Source organism: Antedon bifida, chromosome 7 (genome assembly GCF_963402885.1).
Source record: "Antedon bifida chromosome 7, ecAntBifi1.1, whole genome shotgun sequence".
Taxonomy (NCBI): domain Eukaryota; kingdom Metazoa; phylum Echinodermata; class Crinoidea; order Comatulida; family Antedonidae; genus Antedon; species Antedon bifida.
Genome location: NC_136232.1, coordinates 24,715,139 through 24,728,770, shown reverse-complemented (window position 1 = coordinate 24,728,770; position 13,632 = coordinate 24,715,139). Strand labels below are relative to the sequence as shown.

Here is a 13,632-nt window from a genome sequence, read left to right as displayed (position 1 = left end):
ACTGTAGTAATGTTAACTTATGTGCATCTGCTGATTCCATAATATGTAAATTTATAAAGCACATACTAGGTCTATGGAAAAAAAAAAGAAAATCTGCGTGGGAAACTTGAAGAAGAATTTCTCACCTTTTGATGCAATTCCTGAATATATGTTTCGTTTATTTCATGCAACTAACTAAATAATTATTTAAAAACTTTATGAATAAAGCTCTGCCTACACTATCAAACTAATTTGACAAAAAAAGTTTGATGTGCCCAAATATGGTAGTGATATTCCCAAATATGGTTATGATATTCCCAAATATAGTAGTGATATTCCCAAATATGTTAGTGATATTCAATTTCAATTCAACTTTATTTCAGACAAACTGTCCATATGAAACATACTTACAAAAGAAACAGAAAAGATAAAAAAGAAAATACATGTCCATATTTGGGCACATCACATTTTTTTGTCACATAAAGTTTGATAGTGTAGACAGAGCTTAAGAAAAAATTTTACATAATACAGCTACCATATACAATTGCCATATGACTTTACGACATCAATGTATCTAGTACTTAAGAAATCAAATGTAGGCTACTGTCAGCTAATGTCATAGTCAATTGTGTTATTTTGCTCAAATTTGCATTTCTCATTATTTTTTCAATAAATTTTAGATTACAATAAATGATTGATTGTAAAGCATCTATTACTCCGCTGTATTATTTTACTATATAGGCCGGCTGTGTTGAATATTTAATAATATTGGCTATGTAATGTATTAAAACAATAAATGAATGCAATAAAATACTAACAATATAAGATTTTTACAATTCAATAGCCTCTTTTAAGAGGCCATTGAAATGTAAACATTAAAATTGTTTGAATTTTTGATTATATAGAAACTTTATTTTACTGGTTTTTATACATTGGTTGTTTTGTTATAACTTAACAAACTTCTTGTAACTTTAATCTGAAGATATATTATCAAAAACAAAACATTTTTTAAAATATATTTTTTGTTGTTGAATGTCACATTTTACTGTCACAAAACAAGTTCACTTTGACCAAAAATTGGATTAAACCAATTTTTTCCCTGAAAAAAGCAAAAATGTAGTAAAATTGTCTGTCAGACAATGTGATTAATTAATTAAATTTTTTTTAAGGAACATTATTTTTTCTTTATTTTTATGGAAGTGAATAACTTTATGAAGGGTAATGTTATAATAATTTAGTTCAGGCCTATCACCATATTAACATTTTTTTTTTCAATCTTTGAAAATCTGAGATTTGTCTTCTTCTGTTGTGATTTATATCTGATGTTAGTTTTACAAATAAACACAAAATAAAAATAAAGAACTTGTGTTTGTTTTGGTAGTTGAAAAAGTATATTATATACCTATTAATAATAATTATATAACGATATTTTATTATTACTACAGATAAGAGAAAAAAACATATATTTTACCTTGTTTCTAGTATATCACCCACCCCTTTGTTTATTCAACTTTCAGAAAGTCTCAATAGCAAAAAACCTTCTAAAAACCACCACTTTTCAAATTCACACATGGGCTTGGTCTGTAAATCTTGGGCCAAAATCAACAAAGGACCCTGGGAATAAAAGTCAATGTCACAGGGTCAGAAACTTGATACTTTCTTTAATTTTATGGTAGTTTGTCATGGTAACCAGCAGTTTCTAGATGTTTATCTATAGCATGCAGAAACCTAGACTGGTCCCATGTCTAGTTAGTCATCATGAATAGTATTCCGGTTTTTTTTTTATGCCATAGAATATTATAATTACAAAAATAAACATGTCTGACTATATGAGACTTTCTACGAAGAGGTTTGAATTTCCAAAATTGGAACTTTGGTTGAGCTATGTTAATGAGTATGCTAATTTGTATGCTAATTTATATGCTAATGAGCTATGCTTGATATGAATAATGATATCATGTTACACAAATGTGAGTGATATTAAATTACTCTGGTTCTGCCTCTTTTATTTTGCCAGACTGTTGTGTTATTATTGTTGAATAGTTCCACAATGGACAATAAAAAAAAAGTAAAAGTAAAAGTAAAAACATCTAATAATGGGACACCTTTGGGACCAAAAAAGTGTCCCCTTATGGGTGACCCCAATATGGGTGACCCCAATATGGGTGACCCCAATACGGGTGACCCCTCAATGGGGGTAGGTCATAATGTTAACATTTCCCCATGTTTTATTTCATTGGATGGTGTCCCCTTAATAGAGTTGTCCCAAAAATGGAGGGTTCTACATAGGTTTTTTGATTAGATAAAACTGTTTTTTATTTTTTCTTTTAACTATGTTTACTAACCTTTAAGTACAGTACTTTTATATTTGTACTTTGATACCATAATACTAATATTATCATTATATTGTTGGTTTTAGCATTGTTTGAACAACAGATTTATCGGTCAACATCAGTAATGTAGCTACAGCGATGTTTACTAAACTAAACATGTTTACAATACCGTTTATGTTTGCAGTTGTTTGATGTTTGTATTTCACTGTTTTTATTCTGTCGGTGGGATAATCCTTGCGTAGAACAATTGATCGACATCACGTCATCATTTCATCAAACGATTTTTACATTTTTACGACAGTGACAAATGAACGGATTAAACTTTTCATTGTGTACTAAATCAATTAGTCAAAATTTAATATTTGAAAATACCAAGAGATCAGTCAAAAATATTCTACTGAAGTTACTTGTGTCCGGAACAAGCAAAAAGACCTGTGTTCTGGGATAAGGCTAGCATAGCCTACAAGCCCCTCTTGAAAAATGCATCATGTATAGAGTTACTGCAGTAATTGCATTTTTTACTGCAATAACATATGATTTTAGTATGTTTCAATGTAGAGGTTTCTGAGGTAGTCCTTGTAATAAACAGACTAAAAAAAGGTTGCTAAATAATTTTCCATAAACAGGGTAAAAAGTAAACAAAATGTACTTAACTGCAGTTAGAATAATGTTGACATTGTCCCTAAGGCCATTCTATTTCAAGTGTTCCAGCAGGTCGAGAGAGATGGTTCGAGCAAACACCAGATTACAATTGGGTTGTTGTGTACATTTTATGCTTCTGAATAAACATTAGCCACCTACGTTTGAAATACAATGGTCAACTAAATTCCCTCCAGAAATTTCCCAGTGGCCTTTACTGTAGGTTTTCACTTTTTTGGAAATAATAATACACATTGTTTTACACTATCAAACTTTATGCAACAAGAAAATGTGATGTGCCCATATATGGACATGATGATGTCATATCACTACCATATTTGGGCACACCTTTTTGTCAAACTAGTTTGATAGTGTAGACAGCGCTTAACACAGAAATATAAACACAAGACACGATTCAACTTTTTTTGTAAATATAATTTAATAATGTTGCCAGTACATTTTAAATTATCAACCAAACGATGTTATCATTGGATTTTACAATTTCCGATTCTCCGATAGATAGCTAACTCCATATTGTGTTTTCACTATTCACAGGAAATCCTATGTTCCCTTCTGCACCACTACACATGGACAACAAAAACAAATTTTGTTACTATATTTAGATAACGTGAATCCTAACTAATCAATATATTTGCACAGATATTCAATAAATTAAAAAATGGGTTGAATTTGTGAGATTCATCATACATGAATGATCATAAAATTATACTTATATCAAATAATAAAATAATAAAATTATTTTAATCGGAAGCTACAGTACCTCTATTAAGGAACCATTTTAGGACCATATTTGCTGTTATTTCTTTACTTATAAAGCAAGCTATGGTTCAGCATGGAAGCTAAACCAAGAATATTGTATTGGTTTGTCAATGCATATACAAAATCTCCCAATTAAGGACCACTTTGGTTTGGGACATGCACCAATGATATTTAAGCTTGGTTCCCACTAGGACATAATCGCAACGTAAGCGAGTTGACCAATGACAAGTGACAGTTCAAATAATCCATCACTTGTGATTGGTCAACTCACCTGCGTTGCTTTACGTCCTTGTGTTGCGTCTCTAGTGGGAACCAAGCATTAAAAACCAACCATGTTTAGGACCACTACAACAAGGTCAAACAGTCATAAACAATCAACCTTCGAAAATATATAATTAATTTTTTAAATTGCAAATCATAATCCTGCATTAATAATAACGGATTAATAGCTGTAGCATCAATTAATATAATTTATTCATAATTAGTTTGATTATTAAAACAAAACCCTTGTGGAATAATCTCTCCTTCATAATTTTACAATTTGAAAACAGCCACTATAAACCGCTTATATAATTGCTTTACCTGTATGGTTTTCATTATGGTATTCATATTGGTATTGACACCTTTCTTTTTATCATTTATCGCAAATAATATTCATTGAAACAGAATTTAAACAACTTTAAACAAGCTAAAATATTCTTGGTTAATTAAAAACAAAAAACTTAAGTTACATATAACATAATTTCACAACTGGAAAAAAAAGAAAATTTAAAACAATTCCAGATCAGTCTTTTCAAGATTCTGCAACAATTGTATAAGAATAATTTGTGTTTAATGAAAAGAAAACAAAAGTTATCTAATTTTGTTTTTCTACACTTTTTACACAAAAATCAAATTTTTTCTAATATTTTTCTAATTAAAATAATATAGTAAAGGAAAATTGGTAAACATGTGCAGTGGTGCAGATAAACAGGTTACATTCGTTGTAGTTTTTATTTTACATTAAAATCTTTAGGCATAATAATATTGCTGTTCCTCGTCTAGCAAATTGCATGATGGGAAACTTCTCCTTAAAAGGAAAACACCATTTCTAACATTGGTAAAATCTTTTGCATTGGCAGCTTTTTCTATTTTTTTTTTTTGACTTCCCAGAATTTGTTCTTAATGAATGATAAATTTAGAACGCACCAAATTATAACTTTAAATTCATATTTGGTACATTTTCTAGAGTGTCGTCATCGAACAGGCTTGTCTTATCTATTGTAAATATTCAAATATAACAATATTAACGATCGTCAATATCTGAATATAGACATTGCATCAAAACAAATAACAAGTAAAACCCCAGAAGATGGAATCTAGGGATACCAATGATAATAAGAAATGGACTCTGTAATCGTATCCATTGTCAAATTTACCTTACATCACTTTAAAATCAGCGTTTCCTATATGTTTACCCATTACAATGTAATTTTGCTATTCGAGAAACATTTTTCCTGCAACAATATATTTTGACAAAATTTAACATAATATATAATTTTCTTGAGATATAATTTTAAGACAAAACAAAAATAAACTTTACATAACTTTACATAAATCTGTTTTTTCTATACAAAATAACCACCCTCTAGCATACGACATAAAGTCCTCTTTCACACTCTTTTAAACATTTTTTGTCGATTCCCTTTGGAGCAAAATGTTGAAAGCACACCGTGGTTTAAAGAACTGTAAATAAGAATCGTTGAAAGTATTTTACTGCAGTTACTGAAGTAATTCTAATAGTTATTGAATTACTTCATTATGACCAGATTACTGATATTCGTTTGTTTGTATGTACAATACAATAAACTTGTGCGTAACTTTTTATACTTTATATTAACTAACTGTAAAATACATTTAAACGTCTTTTCCAATGATTGTAATGTTGGTCAAACCATTATACTGTGTTTGATCTGTTTTGTTGTTTATCATGTCATAAATATTGTACACTAAAATACTCCTTCATTCTATTTTAAACTTTACTCAACTTTTTTTTATATAAAATTGTATGCATAAGTAATGTGGAAGTGAATTGAGGAATATGTATTCTTTTATAAACACAAACAATTCACAAATCCCAAAAGCCTAAAAACAATTAAAATTAAACGCACCTAACTAATTAAAACTCCTAATTAACAAAAATCATTAGGATTTTTTTCTCGTTTTATGTTATTAATTTTTTGAAAAGATAGGCTTTAATTAAAATAATTTAGAAATGAGTGCGACACCTATTTTTTGTAATTAATAACTAATATTGTAACTTTGTTGTTTACTTTAAACAATGCTGTTAAACAATGGGGTCAAAATGGGTATTTATTTGGCACTGTTGGCTCTCAGACCAGCTGTTGTGTTTGACATTGGTAACAGGTTTGACCTTAGAGGTTAGGGGTCATATTGACAGTTCTCTACCAAATAGCATTATCCCAAAATAAATCTTAAATCATCAAAAATTATATAAAATAGCTCCATTTGCTTCACACACATGATTTTAACTTTAATATTTCCGATTCTTGAAAATTTAAGTATAAACTCACAAAATGTTTAACGATCTTTAACATGTTTTTTATATACTTAAATCCAGGCTTTGGTTGTTGAGTCTTGCTTCCTGCACAAGACAGTTCATCTGCTCCCAGCTTGTTTGTTCCCGTGTACTTTCCCGTGGGCTTTCCCATGAGGCTTCTGTGGTATGTATTGACGCGGTGGTGGAATGTACGGCTTGGCTGAATAAACACATCCTTTTTCGTAAGTGTAAGTTGGAATGTATGAGTGAAACGTAACAATTGACTGTTGTTGTTCATAGTTAATTTGACGCTCAATGGTCGCTGCTTTTTCCGTGATCAATTGCAAGATCTGTCGTCGTTCGTGTCCCATGAGACAAACCGTACTAGAATCTACAACACGTCGCAAAATCAGCAGGTACCGATGTTTCATGACATTGTCCCCTTGAAAGTGCATTTGAAGGTAGGTTTCCAGTTTTTGTCGTTGCTGATTTAAGTCTTTGAAGTCGATGAAAAACCGAGAACACATATACCTCTCCAAAAACTTGATCTCTTTCGAGCTTTCGGGTTCGTAATTTAATGCTAACAGTTTACAATACTTCAAGAGACCACCTCCTCGTATTTCTTCCGGACAACGAGTAGCGATAAGTCTGTGGTTTAAGTGCGCAAGCGCTTCGGTAAAGTCGCCATAAAGGCTCTCACCATAAACGGTTGGATAGAAATGTTCGTACATGTAAATATCGGTGTCAGTGACTTTATAGAAATTAAGTAGCTCATCGAGAATAATTTGAAATGAGTCCACACTGAATTCAAACTGCCGTCGCATCTTATCCACAAATTTCAACTCTACGTTCTTCCCCAAGTTGTTTGAGAGCGAGATAAGGCTCCACCTATCCTTGTCTGTAACCTTAAACATCTTATTTACATAAGCTTCTTGCAAGACACAGTGCGACATACGCTCTTTACTTACACCCTCTGGTAGGAAATTAAGAAGTGACTCCAGCACAACTTCTCGAATGATACTCAAATTACGAGGGGCCGACAGGTCCACACGAAATATCAAATCCAAGTCATTGAATGGGGTCCTGTTGGGATCCGAACTCAACACGAAGCTAGCAGCTCCTCCATTTAATCGGATACTATCAACAGCAACCCCTTCCCTTTCTAGTCTTTCTTGAACAATATCTACAAGGTCCAATAATTGAATTTCCAATGTTGGAAAGTTTCCCCTACCGTGTATCTGGATCGGCTCAATAAGTACATGGTCTAGTCGTTCTACTTGGTCGTAAGTTAAAACCTGCTTCAGACGATTCGGTGCTTTACTCGCCATAACGTATGCTCAGTAACGACTGTAAAGGAAGACAAATGAAAATATATTAAAAGTAAAGAAAACGTTTCCAGAAATTTCTTTACTTTACCAGCAGTACCACACAAACCCAACATATGCCGAGTGAATATATTTACGAAACTGTCTCTCTCAGCTGTTTCTGATATCTAATGACCAGTTTACAGCATACTTGTATATATATATCAATCCGCCTTTAGTCGCCGTATGGACACCACAAATTCGTTTTATTACAAGTAAAATTACATAATAACTATAATTAATCTGTTTAGATGTTTATGTTAGATACTATTAGGCTATCGTAAGTGATATATTTGTTAGATTTCATCATATTTATGTCCTATTTTAACAGCGGATCTGCACATTTGAGGGCGGTGAACTCGATTGAAATGTCTCCTTATTGGCTGATTAGCTGTCACGGTTTATAAGTGCATACTCAACAGGTCTGGGATTGCCTTACAATCTCGCAATCTGGGAATTCCAAATTATGAAATACTAATTCATTATATTAAATGTACAAGTATAGTTTTAAGGCAAGGTATTGCGATTGCTTTTGTAATTCATTCATTCGTGATGATTTAAGCAATTTATAAACAGCGGTTGTAGATGCACGAGGTTCAAGTTTCTGTTACTGAATTTGAATGATGAGGTAGTTATTTTACTACAGGGTCGGTGGGGTTTGATTAATTTATTTGGAAAAAATAAAGTTGTTTTGGTTTATTTTGAAATTATTTTTTTCAACAGGGAAATATTCCAGCTGACTGAACTCTCCTCCTACGTAAACTCACATCTTTCTACTGTTAGGTTGGGTATTGTTATCTATATTCATTGTGAAATTGAGCATTCCATCCCAGACTCATAAATTTCGCTGACAGAAGCAAAAACCAAGGTCTACTGAATTTAAAAAGAGGGCGGTAGACAGGTCAAGAATTTCGGGTATGAAGTTTTTATTTCAAGGTCTGGTACAAAGACTAGCAAAACTTTTTAATAAAGATTGGTACGGAAATGGACAAATAGTTTTTAAAATCTAGTATATACTGAATAATTTAATAAGCATCCGAAACAGACAGAATCTGCCAATAATTGTACTACCGCCATTTGTTCTTTCACAACTTTTAATTTGATAAAATTGTGTAAGCCTATAATAAAACATGTTATTTGTTAGTATTTGCTTGTGGTTAGGCTAATGCTTGGTTCCCACTAGAGACGCAACACAAGGACGTGACGCAACGTAAGTGAATTGGCCAATCACAAGCGATGGATTATTGGAACTGTTGCTTGTCATTGGTCAATACGCTTGCGTTGCGTTTACGTCCTTTCGTTACGTTCTAGTGGGAACCAAGCTTTAGAGAACGATCGGTTGACGTTTTTGATTTTGTTATCTTTGTACCATAAAGCTTTCGTCTCTTTCAAATCTTTATTTTAATGGTTATTGCCATCATACTCGACTGCCTGTCAATCTTCAACGTTAACATGTAGTTCTTCATTAATAATAAGTCCAATGACTTAACTAGTTGATTTACGATCGTATCCGACCAATTTCAATAAAGCGCATTCAAATACTATATGGTTTTAAATAGAAACAGATTTTATTTTCAATCCACTCGCATATCATTTATTATGTGCTCATCAACGATGACACGAGTTGCTTACGTCATCAACGCGAAGATTAATCGTTTCGCTTGAAGAAATTAAATGAACCTATAAGTTATATGCTTTTGTACAGTAACTGGTTATGAATGATGCCACCTGTTTCTCGCGTATCGTTCGCTACATTTTTTAATATCTATTTTAAAATCTTGGAATTAGCTGCTGTGGCTATGCAATTTATATTACATATTACACGCTCTGTTCTCTATTGTACTTAAATACAGTGTGCCTTATTAAATCGGTTAAACATATCTAAGCGTGTGTTATAACGTTACACCAGGAAAGAGTTAACTTACCCATTCTTCCCTGGTTACACCGAATATACAAACACTATTGGAGTTATATACCGGAGTACCTAAGTTAACGACCAGTCGATCCGGGTACTATAGCTTGTTTCCAAATTGGATGCGACGCAATGACGTAGGTGCAACCGATGGTTCATCGCGTCGTCATTGGTCAAATTACATGCGGTTCGTCCAATGAGAAGCACCTTTAAACTTGCATCGCTTAACTGCATTGCGTGTGAACACATATTTCTTTACAGATTTAAAATTATAAATTCGCACGCGCGCGTTCACACTCTTTTTTCTATTAGAGTCACCGACTAGATTTACATCCAATCAAAGAATAATTGAAACACTTTTTAAAGAAGCTTTTCATGAATAAGCCATTAACACATATAATACAATCAATTAAAAACGTCTAGGTTCTATTACAATTACGATACAATGTAAATAAACGGGAAAAGAGTTGAAATTAACTGTGTTAATCTCAATACGGATGTTTGCGTCATTCGTGTAAACGAGACCTAAGATGAGGTAATTTGAATAGAAAGATTTAAACAATCAATGAATTCGATACAGGACATGGGTTTTCAATGTGAAAGAGTTGTTTTTGTTGAAACATTGCAATACTTTTGTTGCAAACTGACGATGGATTATATAACACTGTGAAATTAATTGTTAGAATTGATAATATGTTGAAAGAAATGCGATCGAGAAAAGAACATATACCTTACACTGTAAATAAGTTATACAGAGTAAAATCCATTAATTTATCTGTGAAGCTGCGAAATTGAAATTGGCAGTTCGGAAAAATTAAAACCTGAAAGGTCACTAAAATATTGATGGTGATAAGTGCTTTATAATATGGTATACAATATGCATTGGAAAACGAATTATACCTTAGCTTTTATAGGCCTAATGTTCGACGTTATGTGTCTGTTTTATCCAATTGGTTTTAATTCGTTACACGCAAATATTAAGGCATATTAAGAACAAAGTTTCTGATTATCTAAGTATAAAAGTTTGCATTTGAATAAACAATCGGCATTATAGCTTAAAACTGAATCAGAAACTATTCTCTCAATCCTCCTATATTTTTGTCTATTTTTTAGGCACACGCCTATTTTCATAGAGCGGATACAGACGACAGTTTGTGGCGGGAGGAGTGGGATGTGGTCATAAAAAATCGGATTTATGGATAATAATAATAATAATAATAATAATAATGAAAACATAAAAACAAAATAAAATTTAAGTGTTTGTTCCGTAGTCGAAAACGTCACTGTTTATTTATAGATTAGATCTAGATACATCTAAAAAGGTGAACCGTATAACTTTAGAAGGAAGTTGGGGGTGGGGGTGACCGTGCTGTATGAGTAGTACTCCAGCCTCCAATTTTACTCTTTTCTTGTGTCGAATGCTACCGTACTTTCAATATGTGTAAAGTTCAGTTCAGTACAAAAATATGAACACTTCGCTATTACATTATCAATTTATCCATACGGTGATGTTCTATTAATTGTAATCTTATGTATTTATATATTATCTAAACTAAGAGACAATCAAAATATAGATAACAGCTCCTACCAACTTACCCGTGTCTGAATGAAATGTCCTTGTTGCTCGAATAGTATTACTTTAGTGTTAAAGATGTATATCTCATATGGTTCTAGATGTTTCTATCTCCTTGCTGGCTACTCCGTATATTGTTGTTTATGTAATGAAAATTTCATTTTCATCTACAAACTCACGTAGGCGTACACAACACGAATCATTTCTCAATGAGATGACGTCATGAACGCGGAATTATGACATCACAAGTGTAATTTACAAGTCTAACTGCAGCATGGTTGATGAGATAGCACTTAGCACTTTGCATACTGTTACTGCCGATCATTTTCATATTGGCTATATTCTTCAGTGTATAAGTAGGGATTTCTTTTATCACCGGAAGGATACAGAATAGAAGATATGTTGCTGTTTACGAGAATGGTTTGATTGTGAAATTTAGTCAAATGTATTGCGCAATAATGAGAAATATATACGCGTCGATTCAACTTTATATTATTAAACCCATGGGCTTACTCTTGGGAATACTCCTACGGGTTAATCCTTTTTAAGGCTAGACTAACAGGATGCGAAGATGGGAGGGACAGATGCACTCTTTAAAAGACATTTAGGCCTACGGACTGAGACGTAGTATTTCGAAATTGAGAGAAACCCTTAAAACCTTTACCTGTAAAATAATACAAGTAATTGGTTCAAACTATGATGACGCAATAAAGAACGTACGCACAACGTTTTTTTTTATCACAGGTCACGGATCCGTCGCTTGTGATTGGTCAATTACGTTGCTCGTACGTCCTTGAATTACGTTGCGGTTGCTAGTGACGACAAGAAGAAAGATTAATTATTTTCACTCTACATTTTATGTTATTATAATTAACATCAATTAAAAATTAATCAATTCTAAAAATGTTCGCAACCTGCACTCTACAGATCCGTTACGGATGTACTCTGCAGGTTTTGTATTCCTCCTACGAATTTCCGCCGGAACAGTTTATAATTGAAGTTTGACCCACGATTTTCTGGCGGAATAAGTTTATTAATTAAAAGTTTATTGTATGCCTACTGTCAGGTGTTTTCCGACTGAAGTCCAATTTACACAGACGAGCGGTAACGGTAATAAAAATATAGAATGTATTATTCCTTATGACCATTTACACACAACGCGATAGATACAGATTCTACGGACAAGCTATATACGGTTTTCCGCTCGTCTGTGTAAATTTACCTTTACAATGTTTACTATTTAATGCAAGCCCCTCCCCCACCCTCTATTTCTAAGCTTATACAGCAAGCCATGTGTAGGTCTATTGAAAAATAGAAAAAATGTATTTTTCACAGGCGGGTCCAAAATTTAGACTTCTTTGAGTAGAGGGATGGAACAACGAATTTGTTGCTCCAATGTTGTAGCAAGACCGGTTTCTCATGAAAATATGTCCGATTCATTCACAGCCGGGAGGGAAAAATGTCTGCTATAGATATTTTGACTTTGGGTGGGATGGGATCAACACCTATGACACCAGCTTAATAGTATAGAAGAATAGAGCAGCTTAATTATTTGTTACTCTATACTCCAATATATCAGACTTCCATCAGTATCTGAAAAAAATATCATATAGAAGCAACCGTTAGGTTAGACCCTAATAGTAAATGTTTAAGCCGGTTTCACACGACAAGTATGTCCGATTATTGTTATTCATTACTTCAATCTATTTCTGTATTGTTCCTGCATAAAGCGGTCAGATAATAATAGAACAGTCGGATAACCCACGCAATTACGATCGATAATATTAATGTGTGACGTCACACAATTAACCGGAAGTAAATTATCGATCGCTGGCTGCCTACGTAATTTATCAATGGCCTTCTTGTTTCGATAACAGATTGTACATACTTACTACAAATAGGTGTTTTACATTACTAATGTTGTACATCTACAACATTAGGGTAAAATATACATTTTTATGGGATGGGAACTAATGTGTTAATGTGTATTTAATGTGGTTTTAATGGTATTCTAATGATAGGATCCGAATACGGATGTTGATTTTATTTTTTTATTTATGTACTTTTCCATTACACAACAGTAGTTTTACGATTGTCCCTATTGACAAACTAGTTATAAATATAAATGTTACTAAATATATCAAAATAATTTAATATAAAGATTATAATTAAATTTTGAGAACATTTTTTTTTATTGTTGCCACAGCTGGTGGCCTATTGTGTTTTTGGAAATAAAAAAATATAATATAATTATTATGAAATGAATGTTAACTAATTAATCCACCACAACGTTGATTTATAAAAAAATAAGTTTAGGCCTATTATAAATTTGAACAATAAAATAATTAATAAATTTATCTATTCACAGACTATGCACTACAAACCAGTCGCTTCTTTCCCTGACTTAACTTCTGTTTGTCTGTTCTTCGATGTTTTTGTGTTATTTGATTTATATTGTTGATGGATTTGATATATTTTTTCATTTAAGTATAAGTATATATTTTTGTATAATT

The 13,632-nt window shown here is 32.3% G+C and overlaps 1 protein-coding gene across 1 annotated transcript; it reads right to left on the bottom strand.

The window, feature by feature from the left end:
• Positions 1–3,365: 3,365 nt before the first annotated feature.
• On the bottom strand, positions 3,366–11,245 carry LOC144848786 (terminal nucleotidyltransferase 5C-like). The gene is made up of 2 exons (XM_078705719.1): positions 11,143–11,245; positions 3,366–7,617 (listed from the first exon to the last, which is right to left on the bottom strand). Exon 2 carries the CDS (start codon positions 7,596–7,598, stop codon positions 6,390–6,392), a length of 1,209 nt encoding a protein of 402 aa, XP_078561845.1. The 5' UTR covers positions 7,599–7,617; positions 11,143–11,245; the 3' UTR covers positions 3,366–6,389.
• Between the last annotated feature and the right edge of the window lie 2,387 nt (positions 11,246–13,632).